At 37.2% G+C, this 19,617-nt stretch overlaps 1 protein-coding gene across 5 annotated transcripts in view; it reads right to left on the bottom strand.

Moving 5' to 3' along the window:
* TRAPPC13 (trafficking protein particle complex 13) overlaps positions 1 to 19,617 on the bottom strand; it is a 53,024-nt gene that overhangs the window by 2,204 nt on the left and 31,203 nt on the right. For 2 of the 5 annotated variants that reach the window (XM_032279590.1, XM_032279572.1), the window contains 5 exons: positions 18,851 to 18,895; positions 12,437 to 12,570; positions 3,496 to 3,694; positions 1,924 to 2,024; positions 139 to 289 (listed from right to left, as the gene is read on the bottom strand). In XM_032279590.1, the coding sequence (XP_032135481.1) occupies positions 139 to 289; positions 1,924 to 2,024; positions 3,496 to 3,694; positions 12,437 to 12,570; positions 18,851 to 18,895 (630 nt within the window). Of the gene's footprint in view, positions 1 to 138; positions 290 to 1,923; positions 2,025 to 3,495; positions 3,695 to 12,436; positions 12,571 to 15,747; positions 15,766 to 18,850; positions 18,896 to 19,617 lie in introns of all 5 variants that reach the window. The other 3 variants (XM_032279563.1, XM_032279554.1, XM_032279580.1) reach the window with 3 other exon arrangements.

The raw sequence follows: 19,617 nt of genomic DNA on the forward strand, positions 1-19,617 counted from the left end.
AGAGAGAGAGAGGGAGAGAGAGAGAGAGAGAGAGAGATGAGTCTTAAATTTTCATTCATTTAGAGAAAATATGGATATTACAAATGACTTGTAAGTTAATAGCCCCCAAATCTTGGAATTTCTGAAAAGACAGCATACTTGCAGACCCTGCACTGAAGAAAGCAGAGTAAGGGCAAGACAGAGCGAAGAACTTGGATGCAGCTTTCCCAGCTGTCTTCCTGAAATTCCACACCAGTGGATGGAATTGGTATTGCACATTTCCAAAACCAGATCCATAGTCCTTTCACTGCTGGAGGAATCAGAATAGGAATAAATCTTGTTCATTTCACAAAGAAGTTCTGCGATATTTCTACTAGTGACAGTAAACTTGTTTTCTCAGTATCCAGGAGAATAAAAACCAGAAAGAGAAAAGCTATTATAACATTTTAATTTCACTTAAAATAGAATCAGGACTGTGAAAGAAAGTCACACCTTCTAGCACTTAAAACGGCCTCAGACTAATCTGCCTGTCTGGATGTTGGCCTCCTAGTTCTATCATTCAACACTGGCCTCCTGATCTGCTGTTAACGGTTTTGCCATTTTTCTGGGAGACTTCCAGACATTTGTGTCTAATCTTGTTGCCATATATTCTCACTGTTTCTGTTAGGTACTCTACAGAAAAAGAAGAAAACAGCTGATTGTGGTCTAGTCCTTTTGATATTTTATGTTACTTTACCATAACCTGGAAAACAACTGGCAAGATGTGTAAGACATAAATACTATTCAGCTTTGCTAACTGAATTATTTACCAAGAAAAGACTCCTTCTGCTTATAACAGATATCACCAGTTCAGCTTAACTATATTAAGTTAAAAAAAACTTAATGAAAGTGTATGCACATTGTTCTTTTTTAAATAACCGAAAGGCTCATAATGAAAAATAGTCTCCTCCCACCATTCATGGCTACTTATGGCTCCTTTAGCTGTTTATTCTTATACTTGGCTCCATATTTTAAACTGCTTATTTAAATTTTATTTTTTTTTGTAGACATATTGACCTTATAGTATTAACTTGTATATATCTGTATCTCCCTAACAAACATTTGAGATGCCTACTATGTGCCAGCGACCAGGGTAGATGCACTACATGACTATTATTAATTTCACAAATTAATGTGCATGTCTCTGGTTTGTAGGGGGAGAGAATAACATTTATATAGAAAGGAAAATAAAGATAATAATAATACAAATAATAATACAAACCAAGTGGTAAGGCAAGTAGGAGCAGAGGTAATAGGACTGGAACTTAATTCTATTTTTTTCTAGTTTCAAAGCCCTGTGCTCTTTGCTTCCTGATAGTTCAGATTATGCTCGCTCTCTATTGTCAAAACCCTGTTTTTGAATCAATGATTTCCCCTTACATTAAATCCATAAACAATGTTTGGTTTCTTAATACTCAAGATACAGCTCAAGTACAAGTATGCCTCAAAAAATCTTACTACTTTAACTCATAATGTATTAATATGTAAGAACCTATTAGAATTCATGTTTTGGTGAAGAAAGTATAAACAATGAAAAGAGAAACTTTGAAGTCAAATATACCTGGTTTAAAATTCTGGCCCCATCTTTTCTAGCCCTCTGAGATTGACTAAGTCACTTAGCCTCTCTGAGTTGGCTTTCTCTTGCACAGAATGTGAACAATGAATACCCACCTCATAGGGTGTAACGCGTGAATGAAAATACAGAAGATGCATAATACAATAGGCTTTTACAAATATGTAATTATACTGCTACCGGATGAAAAATTTTACAGTACTCAATATCAACATTAGAGAAGGCTATATGTCAAGAGGAAACTCAAAAGGAGATAGTAATAAAAAGATTTAAAAATTCTATTCTAGGTAGGTGAGGTAGAAAGGACATCCATCCTCAAACGGTGGCATTACCTGCAGTTTGTTATTTTACAGGTAATATGAAAAGGTTCTTCGAGGTTTACGGTATCTGGTATTGCCTCCAAAGACAATCTAACATCTCCATAACCTGGAGCCTAAGAAAACAAGCAACACAGTTAATATATATCCATCATAAAACCTTTCCATTTTAATGAAGGCAGCACAGCAGCACATTCACTCAACAGTTGTTGGGTTTCTAAGCTGATGTTCTAAGAAAATACTTCTAATTCCCTTTACTCTTACCTCATTATATGTTCTTTTGCAGCTACTGCCTGTGGAATAGCCTGGCAGACCTGGACTGTATTTGTTATATAAATAATTACTCCATGTTCAGTAGAGGTAAAATGAATCTCACAGGTAAGTATTAAGTCAAGAAATTTCAGGGAGTTGAAGGGACACTTTCCAGATACTGTAGCCTCTATATCTATACTCTAAATAGGTCACATTATTTTCTAAAGAAAGAGGAGGATGATGTTAAAAGGAGCCAGGAAGAAAATCATGACTTTTCACAAGACACACAGATTAGGATGGACTATAACAAAACTGAGGCTTGGAACAGGCCATGGCAGAAAAATAACTAATGGCTATATTTAAGTGGTCCTAGGGATCATCACTGTCATCATCTTTTTTTTTTTAAATTACTGCCTCAAACAGTGAAAGAAAAGTACAACTTAGAGTATGTCAAAACATGTAATATTCAGCATAAAGGAAGGAGGATCCTGTCATATATTCTTATAAGCATAAGAAAAAGAAGTCTGGTAGCTATCTCTATTCTCAGAGCAGAAATTAGGTAAAATATGTAACCGATGCATATAAGATAACTTTAGTAGAACTCACCTTCTGAGGAGATGCCTCAGGATTTTTTTTTTTCTTTTTTTTTGAGACAGAGTTTTGCTTTTGTTGTCCAGACTGGAGTGCAATGGCACAATCTCAGCTCACTGCAACCTCCACCTCCTGGGTTCAAGCAATTCTCCTGCCTCAGTCCCCCGAGTAGCTGGGATTACAGGCATGAGCCACCATGCCCAGCTAATTTTTGTATTTTTAGTACAGACAGAGTATCACTGTGTCGGCCAGGCTGGTCTCAAACTCCTGACCTTGTGATCTGCCTGCCTCGGCCTCTGAGAGTGCTGGGATTACAGGTGTGAGCCACCGTGCCTGGCTGCCTCAGGATTTTTAACATCTTAAAAACGGTATGAACTCAGTAGGTGAATGCAGTAAGTCCAAGAGTTTCAGGACATTGCAAAATAGAAAACCTTAATGTATTTGGATGTCAGAAGAAGAAGAGCGACCATGTGTTACTAAAGGAGGGACACTTGATAAGCAGTTATTTCAATTTGTTTGATAAAGAACACATGTATTAAGGATAAATTAACACTGACCATTTTTCATTCATGGCAACACCAGTTTTCTACCCACATTTCAGTGAAACTATTAATCTTTTCTTCTCTAGTAATATTAATGCCTTTTATAGTGCTCCAGTTTTTTTACTGATGGATGTGAAAATATTTAAGTTGTTTTAACTGCCTGTCTCCCACACACCCCAGTGAAGTTTTTTTCCAAACTCACCATTCTTTGAAGTTGGCTGGTCTGTAACCTTCCCCTTTCACCTAGATTTGTTTTCCATACTATATCCAGTTTTCCAATTACTGTTACTCCCTTAATGATGCCTGCTTTTTCTGCAAATTCCTTCTTGGGCTTTAGGCAGTATAAGTACTGGCGTGTGTCCATTGGCTGTAAATATGCTCTTGACCTAAACGTAGATACACTGAGAGGGGCAGAGACAGAGATAAAGAAAATTCTCTAGCATCTTTTAAAAAAGAAACCATGGCTGTGATTGTTCGTTTGGATAGGAACTAGATGATGTACCTCCAAAGATCAACAGTAGAACATGTTAGTGATTTCAAAACAAATAATCACTGCGATGATTTATTTTTCTTTAATTTTTTTCAGTTGACATAGAAAATACTGAGGTTCTGTATAGTAATTGGTACTCCAAAATGGGGTCCTTTTTAAAAAAAAAATAGTTTTAAGAGACCAGGTCTTTCTCTGTCACCCAGGCTAAAGTTTAATGGTATGATCATAGCTCACTGTACTTATAATTTCTTGGCTCAAGGAGGTTCCTTATAATAGAATATAACATATTACTTATAAAATTGGATGTGTATCTATCAAGTGAAAAGTGCAATAGAAACCAGAACCTGAAGTATCCGGTCTCTTTTCTCTAAAATTATCAACAGACTAATAAGAGATATACCATTCTAAACACATTTCAAAATGAACTAAAATATCTAGAAAAGAATGGAAAATTGTTTTCCTCAATTGTAACCAACCTAGTAATATAAAAGCAAACTTTTCATTCCTAATTAAAAAATTCAGGTACTTTCCCAAGGTATTACCTCCTCCTTCTTCTTCTTTTTTTAAATACAGGGTTTCTCTGTCACCAGGCTGGAATGCAGTGGTACAATCATGGCTCAATGCAGCCTTGAACTCGTGGGCTCGTGATTTTCCTGCCTCACTCTCCCAAGGAGCTAGGACTGCAGGAGTGTACACCATGCCCATGTTTAATTAAACATGTTTTGATAGTAATGGAGTTTCTCTAAGTTGCCCAGGCTGGTCTAGAACTCATGGCCTCAAATGATCCTCTGGCCTCAGCCTCCCAAAGGGTTAAGATTACAGGCATGAGCCACCACACCCAACCCATTACCTTCTTATCGGTATTACTGTCAACCCTACATTTATTCTTCCTCTTTTAAATTAGCTATGGAAAGGCATATGTATTTTCGTTTCACAAAATACTAAATCATCTATTCCTATATCCTTTTCTTTTGATGTTGAGAGAGTATTTCTATTTTAAACCCATATTCACCCTTACTCTTTTTAACTTCTCCACCATTCCTTCTCATTCCTCCATTTTATCATTTGCAGAATAGCAATGATAGGTTTCATATTTACCTCACTGGATTTTTATGAGACTTAAAAGACCAAGTGCTTTGTAAACTAAAACATACAATGAATGCAAAGGGCTAGGATCTTTATTTTTATGTAATGCAGGGATGAATAGATGGAACATAGAGATTTTTGGTAAAGTGAAACTATTTTGCATAATATAGTAATGGTGGATACACGTTATACATTTGTCAAAACCTACAATACTTGCCTATAGTTCCAGCTACTTGGGAGGATCGCTTGAGCCCAGAAATCTGACTTTAGCCTGGGCAACATTAGTGAGACCTGTCTCTTAAAATAAAACAAACCAAAAACCAAAAATAATAAAATATACAACAAAAAGTGTGAACTCCAATGCAAATTACAGACATTAGTTAATAGTAAGTGTCAACACTGGCTCATCAACTTAGTAAATGTACCACATTAAAACAAGATGTAGATCAGCCACAGTGACTCATGCCTATAATCTCAGCATTTTGGGAGGTCGAGGTGGGCAGATCACTTGAGGCCGAGGCACCAGAATTGTCTGAACCCAGAAGGTGGAGGTTGCAGTGAGCCTAAATCAAGAGAGTGCCACTGCATGCCAACCTGGGTCACAGAGCTTGACTCTGTTTCTAAATAAATAAATAAAGGAGGGAGGATCCAAGGTGGCCAAATAGGAACAGCTCTGGATTGCAGTTCCCAGTGAAAATGCAGAGGGTGAGTGATCACCGCATTTTCAAATGAATTTTTACTGCCCATAGACCAGGAGATTCCCAGGCGGAAAAGTGCCAAGAGTCTCCAGTGTGGCTGCTTCAGCTGGCGCAATGGGTGTCTGCACAAAAACTCACACAAATCCGGGCATCAGCAACTGGAACGCCTGGGAGACAGAGTCGCCTGTTCAACTGAAAAAAAGGGGGCTGAAACGGAGCCAGGTGATCTGGCTCAACTGGTCCCAGCCCCACAAAGACCAGCAATCTGCAATGCTCTGGATTGAGTTTCACAGCAAGCACAGCTGGACACAGGATGGTCTAGCTCTGTGGGTGGAAGGGCATCCGCAATTACTGAGGCAGTCCACCACTACCAAGGCAGTCTGCCATTACTGAGGCAGTCCATTACTGAGGCAGTCCATCATTACCAGGGCAGTCTGCCATTACCGAGGCAGTCTGCCATTACCGAGGTAGTCCACCGTTACCAAGCAATCTGCCATTACCAAGGCAGTCTGCCATTACCAAGGCAGTCCGCCATTACTGAGGCAGACAGCCATTACTGAGGCAGTTCCAACCATACCCCTATAAACAAAACTGCAAGGAAGTTCACACAGCTGCTGGGCAAAGCCCGCGGCAGTTCAGCAACGTCTCTGCTGGCAGACTGTGACTAGGCTACCTCCTCGCTGGCAAGGGCATCTCTGAAAAAGGGCAGCAGAATGACAGGAACTTATAAATAAAGCCCCACCTTCCCAGGACAGAGCACCTGGGAAAAAAAGGCGGTTATGCATTCTGCTGCAACAGACTTAAACATATCTGCCCAACAGTTCTGAACAGAACAGAGCTCACAGCTCATCACTTGAGCTCCTATAAGGGACACACTGTCTCCTCAAGCAGCTCCCTGACCCCCGTATATCCAAAGAGACACATCATAAAGGAGAGCTCAGGCTGACATCTGATAGGTATCTTTCTGGGACAAAGATAACAGAAGAAGAAACTGGCAGCAACCCTATATTCTGCAGCCACTGCAGGTGATCCCCAGGCAAGCAGGGTCTGGAGTGGACCTCCAGCAGTCCTTCAGCAGCGGGGGCTGACTGTTAGAAGGAAAACTAAGAAACAAAAAGAAATAACTTCATCAGCAACAAAAAGGACGTCCACTCAGAGACCCCATCTGAAAGTCACCAACCACAAAGACCATAGTTATATAAATCCACAAAAATGGGAAGAAACTAGTGCAAAAAGGATGAAAATACCCAAAACCAGAATGCCTCTCCCCCTCCAAGGGGTCACAACTCTGCACCAGCAAGGGAACAAGGCTGGATAGAGAATGAGTCTGATGAATTGACAAACAGGCTTCAGAACGTGGGTAATAAACTTCTCTGAGTTAAGAGGTCACGTTCTAACCCAATGCAAAGAAACTAAGAACCTTGAAAAAAGGTTTGATGAAATGCTAACTAGAATAAACAGCTTAGAGAGGAATATAAATGAATTGATGGAGCTGAATAACACAACATGAGAACTTCACGAAGCATACACAAGTTTCAATAGCTGAATCGACCAAGCAGAAGAAAAGATATCAGGGATTGAAGATCAACTCAATGAAATAAAACGAGAAGGCAAGATTAGAGAAAAAAGAGTAAAAAGAAATGAACATAGCCTCCAAGAAATATCGGACTATGTGAAAAGACCTAATCTACGTTTGATAGGTATACCTGAATGTGATGGAGAGAATGAATCCAAGCTGGAAAACACTCTTCAGGATATTATCCAGGAGTATTTCCCCAACCTAGCAAGGCAGGCCAACATTCAAGTCCAGGAAATACAGAGAACACCATAAAGATATTCCTCAAGAAGAGCAACCCCAAGGCACATAATCGTCAGATTCACCAGGGTTGAAATGAAGGAAAAAATGCTAAGGGCAGCCAGAGAGAAAGGTAGGGTTACTCACAAAGGGAAGCCCATCAGACTCACAGCAGGTTTCGCAGAAACCCTAGAAGCCAGAAGAGAGTGGGGGCCAATATTCAACATCCATAAAGAAAAGAACTTTCAACTTAGAATTTGATATCTAGCCAAACTAAGCTTCATAAGTGAAGGAGAAATGAAATCCTTTATGAATAAGCAATTGCTCAGAGATTTCATCACCACCAAGCCTGCTTTACAAGACAGCTCCTGAAAGAAGCACTAAACATAGAAAGGAACAACTAGTACCAGCCACTCCAAAAATGTACCAAATGGTAAAGAGCATCAACACAATGAAGAAACTGAGTCAACTAATGGGCAAAACAACCAGCTAGCATCAAAATGGCAGGATCAAATTCACACATAACAATATTAACCTTAAATGTAAATGGGCTAAACGCCCCAGTCAAAAGACATAGACTGGCAAATTGGACAAAAAGCCAAAACCCATCGGTGTGCTGTATCCAGGAAACCCATCTCACATGCAAGGATACACATAGCCTCAAAATAAAGGGATGGAGGAAGATCTACCAAGGAAATGGAGAGCAAAAAAAAGTAGCAGTTGCAATTCTAGTCTCTGATAAAATAGACTTCAAACCAACAAAGATCAAAAGAGACAAAGAAGGGCATTACATTACATAATGGTAAAAGGACCAATGCAACAAGAAGAGCTAACGATCCTAAATATATACGCACCCAATTCAGGAGCACCCAGATACATATTAATGACTTACAAAGAGACTTAGACTCCCACACAATAACAGTGGGAGACTTTAACACTCCACTGTCAATTTCAGACAGATCAACAAGACAGAAAATTAACAAGGATATCCAGGACTTGAACTCAGACCTGGAACAAGCAAACCTAATAGACATTTACAGAACTCTCCAATCCAAATCCACAGAATACACATTTTTCTCAGCACCACATCACACCTACTCTAAAATTGACCACATAATTAGAAGTGAATCACTCCTCAGCAAATGCAAAAGAAATCATAACAGTCTCTCAGACCACAGTGCAATCAAATTAGAACTCAGACTTCAGAAACTAACTCAGAACCACACAACTTCATGGAAACTGAACAACTGACTCCTGAATGTTGACTGGATAAACAATGAAATGAAGGCAGAAATAAAGATGTTCTTCGAAACCAATGAGAATGAAGACACAATGTACCAGAATCTCTGGGACGCATTTAAAGCAGTGTCTAGAGGAAAACTTACAGCAATAAATGCCCACATGAGAAGCAAGGAAAGATCTAAAATCGACACCCTATCATCAACATTGAAAGAGCCAGAGGAGCAAGATCAAAAAAACTCAAAACTAGTAGAAGACAAGAAATAACTAAAATCAGAGCAGAACTGAAGGAGATAGAAACACAAAAAAAACCTTCAAAAAATCAACAAATCCAGGAGCTGGTTTTTGAAAAGATCAACAAAATAGACCACTAGCCAGATTAATAAAAAAGAAAAGAGGGAAGAATCATTCAAATAGATGTAATAAAAAAGATAAAGGGGATACCACCACTGATTCCACAGAAATACAAACTACCATCAGAGATTACTACAAACAACTCTGTGAACATAAACTAGTAAACCTGGGAGAAATGGATAAATTCCTGGACACTTACACCCTCCCAAGCCTAAACCAGGAAGAAGTCGAAACCCTGAATAGACCCATAAAAAGGGCTGAAGTTGAGGCAGCAATTAATAGCATAGCAACCAAAAAAAGCCCAGGTCCAGATGGGTTCACAGCCGAATTCTACCAGAAGTACAAAGAGGAGCTGGTACCACTCCTTCTGAAACTTCCAAACAATTCAAAAAGTGGGAATCCTCCCCAAATCATTTAATGAGACCAACATCATCCTGATACCAAAACCCAGCAGAGACTCAACAAGAAAAGAAAACTTCAGGCCAATATCCATGATGAACATAGATACAAAAATCTTCAATAAAATACTGGCAAACTGATTGCAACAGCACATTATAAAGCTTATCCATTATGATCAAGTAGGCTTCATCCTGGAAATGCAAGGTGTTCTATATATGCAAGTCTATAAATGTAATTCACCACATAAACAGAACCAAAGACAAAAACCACATGATTATCTCAACAGATGCAGAGAAGGCCTCTGATAAAATTCAACAGCCCTTTATGCTAAAAACTCTCAATAAACTAGGTATCAGTGGAGCGTATCTCAAAATAATAAAAGCTATTTAAGACAAACCCACAGCAAATATCATACTGAATGGGCAAAAACTGGAAGCATTCCCTTTGAAATCTGGCACTAGACAAGGATGCCCTCTCTCACCACTCCTATTCAATATAGTACTGGAAGTTCTAGCCAGAGCAATCAGGCAAGAAAAAGAAATAAAGGGTATTCAATTAGGAAAGGAGGAAGTCAAATTGTGTCTATTTGCAGACAACATGATTGTATATTTAGAAGACCCTACTATCTCAGCCCAAAATCTCCTGAAACTGATAAGCAACTTCAGCAAAGTCTCAGGATACAAAATCAATGTGCAAAAATCACAAGCATTCCTATACACCAATAACAGACTTAAAGAGAGCCAAATCAGAACGTATTGCCATTCACAATTGCTACAAAGAGAATAAAATACCTAGGAATACAACTAACAAAGGATGTAAAGGACCTCTTCAAGGAGAACTACAAACCACTGCTCAAGGAAATAAGAGAGGACACATATAGATGGAAAAACATTCCATGTTCATGGTTAGGAAGAAATCAATATCGTGAAAATGGCCATAAGGCCCAAAGTAATTTATAGATTCAACGCTATCCCCATCAAGCTACCAGTGACCTTCTTCACAGAACTTAAGAAAACCACCTTAAACTTCATATGGAACCAAAAGAGAGCCTGCATAGCCAAGTCAATTCTAAGCAAAAAGAAAAAAGCTGGACGCATCATACTACCTGACTTCAAACTATACTACAAGGCTACAGTAATCAAAACAGCATGGTACTGGTACCAAAACAGAGATATAGACCAGTGAAACAGAACAGAGGCCTCGGAGGCAATGTCACACATCTACAACCATCCGATCTTTGACAAACCTCACAAAAAAACATGCAATGGGGAAAGGATTACCTGTTTAATAAATGGTGTTCGGAAAACAGGCTAGCCATGTGCAGAAAGGAGAAACTGGACCCCTTCCTGACACCTTACACTGAAATTAACTCCAGATGGATTAAAGACTTAAACATAAGACCTAACACCATAAAAACCCTAGAAGAAAACCTAGGCAAAACTATTCAGGACATAGGCATAGGCAAGGAGTTCATGACTAAAACACCAAAAGCACTGGCAACAAAAGCTAAAATAGACAAATGGGATCTAATTAAACTCCAGAGCTTCTGCACAACAAAAGAAACAATCATTAGAGTGAACTGGCAACCAACAGAATGGGAAAAAGTTTTTGCAATCTACTCATTTGATAAAGGGCTAATATCCAAAATCAACAAAGAACTAAAACAGATTTACAAGAAAAAAACAAACGAACCCATTCAAAAGTGGGTGAAGGATATGAACAGACACTTTTCAAAAGAAGACACATATGAGGCCAACAAACATGAAGAAATGCTCATCATCACTGGTTATTAGAGAAATGCAAATCAAAACTACACTGAGATACCATCTCACGCCAGTTAGAATGGCGATCATTAAAAAATCTGGAGACAACAGATGCTGGAGAGGATGTGGAGAAATAGGAACACTTTTACACTGTTGGTGGGAGTGTAGTTCAACCATTGTGGAAGACAGTGTGGCGATTCCTCAAGGACCTAGTAATAGAAATTCCATTTGACCCAGCAATCCCATTACTGGGTATATATCCAAAGGATTATAAAGTCTTCTATTATAAGGACACATGCACACAAATGTTCGCTGCAGCACTGTTTACAATAGCAAAGACTTGGAACCAACCCAAATACCCACTGATGATAGACTGGACAGGGAAAATGTGGCACATATACACCATGGATTGCTATGCAGCCATAAAAAACGATGAGTTCGTGTCCTTTATAGGGGCATGGATGAACCTGGAAACCATCATTCTCAGCAAACTGACACAAGAACAGAAAATCAAGCACTGCACGTTCTCACTCATAGGCAGGTGTTCAACAATGAGAACACATGGACACAGGGAGGGGAGCTTCACACACTGAGGTCTGCTGGGGGAGGACTAGAGGAAGGACAGTGTTGGGTAGGGAGTTGCGAAAGGAGAACATGGGGAGAAACGCCAGATATAGGTGATGGGGATGGAGGAAGCAAACTACCTTGCCATATATGTACCCACACAACAATCCTGCATGTTCTTTACATGTGCCCCAGAACCTAAAATGCAATAAAATATATATATTAAATAAATAAATAAATAAATAAAAAGATGTAAATAGCAAGAGAAACTGTGAGGAGGGGAAGAGGGTATGTGAAAATCCTACTTTCTAATGAATTTTTCTATGAGCTTCAAACTTTTTTTTTTTTTCAGAGACGAAGCCTAGCTCTGTTGCCCAGGCTGAAGTGCAGTAGCGTGATCTTGGCTCACTGCAACCTCCACCTCTCAGGTTCAAGCAATTCTCATGCTTTATCCTCCCAAGTAGCTAGGATTACAGGCGCCCACCATCACGCCAAGATAATTTTTGTATTTTTAGTAGAGATGGGGTTTCACTGTGTTGGCTAGGCTGGTCTTGAACTTCTGACCTCATGATCCATCTGCCTCAGCCTCCCAAAGTGCTGGGATTACAAGCATGAGCCACCACAACCGGCCTTCAAACTTCTTTAAAAAAAAAAGTCTATTAGTTAAAAAAAAAACAAAAAACTGAAGAACAATGGATGTTAGAAAAGCATGTGTCTTTCAAAACAAGGATAAACACTCCATAATTAATATTTACCATTCTCCAGCTTGGCTGACTGAATTTAATTCTGTTACATTGTACATGATAGATGGCTCCAATGAAACTTTCTCCATAAACATAGGTGAGGTTGTAATATTCTGAATCTGGGCTTCCAGAAATACTTCATCAGTCTGAGGATATGAAAGAAATATCCACCAAAGTGTGATGGCATTTAAAATATTTATCTCAACAAAAATATCTTATCTATATGAAGGAAAAATATTAACCACAAATGTGATTAGTTCATGCCTGCAAATCAAAGTTACCACAATTAATGCAAGAAAAGAAATCTGTACCCTATCATAATTAACAGGGGCAAAGTCAAGAGTTAGTCAACTGATACCTTGTCAAACAATGGATGGAGGATAACTATATTTTGTCTTAACATCCAAAAATACTTAACTGGAATTTCATTTACAAATATCCTAATTCTTTTTATTAGGTATTAAAACATTAAAATATGCTTTGGTATGATGAATATACCTATGCACCCATAATTTCAGTGTTAACATTAAGATAATTAAGTCTTCATTATAACACAGCAGTATAATATAATTTTGATTGTCATCTTAACATCAATTTAGATAGTGTAGTGACAACTGGAATTATGAATTATTTATTTTGTAATCTTGAAGAAATTAACTTTTTAAATTAATTTGCAAGTGGTCATTAGTGATTTCTTAGTTCATTTTAAGTGTGTGTGTGTGTGTGTATATATATATATATTTATATTTATATATATATTTTTTTCTTTTTTTTTCTGAGACAGAGTCTCGCTCTGTTGCCAGGTGCCAGGCTGGAGTGCAGTGGTACAACGTCGGCTCACTGCAACCTCTGCCTCCTGGGTTCAAGCAATTCTCCTGTCTCAGCCTCCTGAGTAACTGGGACTACAGGCGTGCACTACCACAGCCAGCCAATTTTTCTATTTTTAGTAGAGATGGGGTTTCACCATTTTGGCCAGGATGGTCTTGATCTCTTGACATCATAATCTGCCTGCATCGGCCTCCCAAAGTGCTGGGATTACAGGCGTGAGCCACCATGCCCGGCCAGTGTATATTGACGGCTAAAAAAAGTATATGTGAATTATACCTCACAATCTTAGTGCTTTTAAATCAGGCAAAAGGTAATTTGGAGCCCCAGTGACAGATTTTAAAGCTGATGCTATTCAGCAATATTTGTCAGTAGGTAATTTAAATACTTAACTTTATATAAATTAATTCCCTTAATTATGCTAAACAGTCTTTATTTTATGGTATTTGGTTATTGTTTTGTGTAATTGAAGGATAACAGACTAACTTATCTTTGAAACAAACCTACATAAAAAATGATATACTAAGGGTATTCAAGAATTTTTTTTTAAAGTTTCATAGTAATATGTTCACTACACATAAACAACATAAAATCAAGTATGACCAAAAAAATGTGGCACTGAAGAGCTTTTTGTTTTTACTTTTTTGAGACAGACTCTCACTCTGTCACCCAGGCTGGAGCGTGGTGGCCTGATCTCAGCTCACCGCAACATCCACCTCCTGGGTTCAAGGGATTCTCCTGCCTCAGCCTCCCAAGTAGCTGGGATTACAGGTGCACAACATCATACTGAACTAATTTTTGTATTTTTAGTAGAGATGGAATCTCACCATGTTGGCCAGGCTGGTATAGAATTCCTGACCTCAAGTGATCCACCCACCTTGGCCTCCCAAAATGCTGGGATTACAGGCGAGAGCCACCGTGCCCAGCCTATGAACATTTTTTTCCCCCCAAAACTGAGTCTTGCTCTGTTGCTCAGGCTAGAGTGCAGGGGCATGATCTCAGCTCACTGCAACCTCTGCCTCCCAGGTTGAAGCGATTCTCCTGCCTCAGCCTCCCCAGTAGCTGGGACTACAGGCGTGTACCACTATACCTGCCTAATTTTTGTATTTTTATTTATTTATTTATTTAAGATGAAATAAAATGAAAATAATTTGCAAAAATATAATGATTAAGTTATAATGTATTGTTATCTAAAACAAAACAGATACTTTAGTCTTGGGACATGTGTTCAAATGAAAATAGAAATGAAGTTGCCCAGGCTGGAGTGTGGTGGCGTGATCTTGGCTCACTGCAATATCTGCCTCCTAAATTCAAGTGATTCTCCTGCATCAGCCTCCCAAGTAGCTGTGATTACAGGCAAGCGCCACCAGGCTGGCTAATTTTTGTATTTTTTTGTAGAGATGGGGTTTTACCATGTTGGCCACGCTGGTCTCAAACTCCTGACCTTGTGATCCACCTGCCTCAGCCTCCCAAAGTGCTGGGATTACAGGCATGAGCCACTGTGCCTGGCTGAGCTTTTTAAACACTAACACCAGGAAAATGAAAATAATTTGCAAAAATATAATGATGAAGTTATAATGTATTGTTATCTAAAACAAAACAGATACTTTAGTCTTGGGACATGTGTTCAAATGAAAATAGAAATAAAGTGATTTATTAGTTGAAAAAATGTACCACTTAATGGCATTTTTTTGGTTACTTGTTCTAAAAAAAAACTACATATATCCCATCAATCCATTGCTTTAAAAAAAATAACCACAGACCCACATTTCAATTTTTAAAAATGAAATTTTCTGCATAAATTTAGGAAGAGCTTAGATAAAACGAAAGAAAAACAAGCAGCATAATGGAAAATCGAGTTAGTTTGAACAGTTAGTATAAAGCAATTTGATACTTTATAAATTAAGAATTCAGTGCTAAGGCAGTTGATGTTATTACACATATGTAATGTGTATAAGCAAATGCTGCTTATTGTAAATATAACTTTGAAAATAAAATTTTAGCTGACTTTGCTTTAGCAAATTTTGGGAAAATTTGCTTTTCCTCTGTTTAATTTTGTCAAGCAGCTATTGTCACCTGACCCAGACTTAAAACTAAAACCACTGTGCATCTGAAAATGAATTCTGATTATATAGTCTACTCAAAGAACTGAAAGCTACGATAGTTGGGTATTTTACAGTAAGATGATGTAAATCACAAGGCCATTTTACACAAGGTTAACATATCTCTTTTAAAAAAATCTAAAGAAGAAAACACTGAAAATGAGAATTGTTTCAATATGACAATTTAACTTTTGAGCTAATTTTCCCCCACAGAATAAGAAAATTGATATAATATAAAAAGTACATAAAATTATGTATAATCTTTCTGAAATCACACAGGTGGTATTCACAACTAACTGTTTTTCCACTATGTTTTGTAAAGAGAGATTAATTAGGCAGAGTCAAAAAGTGGTGAGTAAGAAAAGTATAAAAGTTTATAATAAAAAATCAAATTACCACAGAACTGAGGTCACTCTAATGGAAAAATAAAAAAGAATAATTAGAAAAATCAGAGTTAAATGTTAAAGAAAAAAGAATTACTTTAAAATGCATTTCTGCATTTTTTAAATTTACTAAACAAGATAGCATTAGTAAATAAGAAAGTAAACAGGAAGCAACATAAAGAAATATGACAAACCATTTTTCTAAAAAGGTGAAACTGCTAAGGTTAAATGACAATGAAATGGAGAAGAACACTAAGGCTGAATACTCAAAACAGTAGCAAACTATTAAGGGCACATTTTGGGGCAGAGAGGTATACCCCATGACTTTCTAATTCTATAATTCTTTACCAACACTGTAATTCTTCATAGATAATTTAGGATGAATATATACTATCCTCCACATGCAGGATATATACTGTATACCTTCTCTTAAATTTATATAATAATGGGATCCTTTTTTAAAGGACTGTCTTGGGCAATTAGAGTTCCATTGATTACTTCAGGGAATACAGGGCTGAACCACTTCAATAAATTGAGAATTTGTTCTCTTCTTCTTAGATTTCATAGTTAGCCTTTTTTTCCCCACACATATTTCCTTAGCTGTTTATTGAGAGCAATCTCAAATGTCACCTTCATCAAATGCATAGCTGGAAATCATTTTTCACCTCTCTAGGTACCCAGAATTTGTTACTTCATGATTTGAAGTATATGTGTGGGAGGGGCTTGCATTATTGTTATGTCATGTCAGTCTCCTGTATGGGCTGCAGGTCCTTTAAGGCTTGGGAAGATGTTTTGTTTATATTTCTCTTCAGTACCTGCCATGGGCCTCCATACCCAGCAGGTGACCAAATGTTTCAATCCTAGCTTCTAGTCTCACCAATCTTCTTGCAGGGCTTTTTTATCTTAGAAGACTATAACGAAGTTTTTCATGAACTTGTTTTCCTTTAGGTGATTCACATATAGCATTATTAGAAACAGTATCAAAAATATGTTTGAGACAGATGTGGGGTGAATAACTTTAACTGTAAAAGGACTATAGCACAGAGAAATAAGCATCACCTACTGATATTGCTGTGGTTTATTAACTCCTACAATCTACCTGAAATTCCTGGTTGGGGTCAACATAATCTACCTCATGCTAGTGGCTGAACAGTACTTGTTTGTCTAACAGGTAATATCAGTATCTTAGACCCAAATGCTATTTGTTCACTCCTGATTTTTAAAGTGAGATATATTTTCAAAAATTCAGAATTTTACTGAAATTATTTTGGTTGAAGTTTGTTAGCAAGGTTTAAAGATTATGTCAACATATAATGTTAACCGACAAAAGAAGCAAATAAAGTTGTCATGATTATAAAAACAGAATATTATATATAAGCAAATAAAGACTGCAAAAGAGTATGTATTAATGAAAAATCAATTACTTGGTGGGGTGGAATTGTGAATTCTTATTTCTTTATGGTGAGTATGTCACTTCTATAAATGTTTATAGAAAAACTAGCAATTAAAAAGTTATTCACAAATCACTCTGAAGATTGGTTATATAAAACTACTTGACAGGTGTCTTAGTGTATTACCATATTTTTAATGAAGAAAACCTAAAATAGCTTAATATGTGACTGTTAGGATAAATTACAGAAAAAAACCCCCACCTATTGCCCTTTTTAGAAATTAATTTTCTAACAGAATAGTTAACATTTTTCCCTCATACTATAAATGAAATCTTTTCCAGAAAAATGATGTTAGACTATGTAAATTTCACCATGCTGAATAGCTATACTGTAATTAATCAACAGTATGCCATTAATAACAAAAAAAGAAAGAATACATATTACTCCAACTCACCTATCCCCCACAAAAGAAATGTCAACTTTGTAAACATCTAGTAATCTCGATGATGCTCTTCCCTCTCATCAAATATCTATGCTCTTTCCTATGTACTTGATAGTCCATGTCCATTTGTAACCCTGCTTGAATGCCTTCACTGCTTTGACACTTGTCTGTTTCCAACATGCATTCCTTTCAGACTCCAATCTAGTTTTCCTTCTCTTCCACAAAGCCTCTTTAAACTATTCCAAGATCTCATTCCCCTGAGCTCTTGTATCACATCTTTTCAAATCATTCTCACTATACTGCACTCTAGGTAGTTTTGTTATTATATACATTTTTTCTTTCATCCTAACAGGTCTTTGCTGCAGGTTAGGTTCCTTAACGTTGGCATCTTAGAAATCCTAGTTATAGTACAAACTTTACTGAGTAAAAATTTAGTTTGTAGATGGTAAACATAAGTATCAAATTTGCCATGTGATTGAAAATGTCTGATCATCATCTGGTTTTACAGTAGTAGAGATATAGTATTTATTTCAAAATACTGTATTTGGGTATCTTTGAATTTATCACTGTGGTATGAAACACATGATTTTGAAGGATAAGGGGCTATCAAGAGATCTGATTTTTCTGCAGCTCTAGAAGCCAAGATAAAACAGAATTTTAGAAAAAAAAATCCAAGTAATGAATCCTTTATCCTATGACAAGTTCTATTTAATCTCTTTCTTTTATGGTAAAAGATAGAGTATCTTCTATTATAAAAGTTACTTCTATTTTTGCCAAACTTGTTTTTCCCAAGGAGCTTTTAAAGCCATTACACCAAACTCAGAAACCTCTCTGGCTGGCACACTGACTTCCCTAGAAATAATTTAATGTGCTGAGCTTCACTTGTCAATATTTTTCAATGTGAATTTTGCAGGGTTAAATCTACTAATTCAATTTTTGTTAATATCCAAAACCATATGTAAATATTCAACAGATTGCTAGTGTAACCACCACCATTAAATGGAATTAGAGGGCAATCATTTAATGAAAGGAAATGAAAGCCTTATAAAATTAACAATGAGAATAAAAGATCAAGACATATTGATTCCATGTAAGTTCAAAAAGATTATGAGACCTACAATACAATTATTCACTTTTAACTGAAATCTATGATTTAACTGAAATCAAATAATTTACAGTCACATTGGCAATTTGCTTCAGTATTAGAATTGTATATAAGAGATTTTTAGTCAAATAAGATCTTAATGTTTAATATGAAATCCCATTAAGCACTCAACACTTACCTCTGCATTGTAAAATTTGGTTTTCACATCCAATGGTTTGAGAACCTGGTTAAATAAAGCATATCAATCCAGAGATTGTTATCATGTGACCATTTATTTTTAATTTTTAAAATCACATAGCTTAACTTTGTCAACGCCATTTTCCAATTTTAACTGTTAAAAGACTTTTCTAATAGGTATGCAATACTCTTGCAAAAAAAAAAAAAAAAAAAAATCCCAAATGCATTTTTTGAAAGGCTACCATTATTTCTTGATTGGGTGATAGTTACATTACATGGGTTTTTGCTAACAAAATAATACTTTGTTAAACCAAACACATATATTTCATGTATTTTTGTATATGTACATTCACAAAAACTGCTAAAAAAGCAATTGAGCTGGGCACTATGGCTCATGCCTGTAATCCCAGCACTTTGGGAGGCTGAGGTGGGTGAATTACCTGAGATCAAGAGTTCCAGACCAGCCTGGCCAATATGGTGAAACCCCATCTCTACTAAAAATAGAAAAAGTAGTTGGTCATGGTTGTAGGTGCCTGTAATTCCAGGTACTCGGGAGGCTGAGGCAGGTGAATCACTTAAACCTGGGAGGCAGAGGTTGTGGTGAGCTGAGATTATGCCATTGCACTCCAGCGTAGGCAACAAGAGCAAAGCTCTGTCTCCAAAAAAAAAAAAAAATCACTCTTTTGGTCTCAAACTCATGATCTCAGGTGATCCGCCCACCTCGGCCTTCCAAAGTGCTGGGATTACAGGTGTGAGCCACTGCACCAG

This window comes from Sapajus apella, unplaced genomic scaffold (assembly GCF_009761245.1).
Source record: "Sapajus apella isolate SASKATOON/1434 unplaced genomic scaffold, GSC_monkey_1.0 scaffold1, whole genome shotgun sequence".
In the NCBI taxonomy this organism is placed as follows: domain Eukaryota; kingdom Metazoa; phylum Chordata; class Mammalia; order Primates; family Cebidae; genus Sapajus; species Sapajus apella.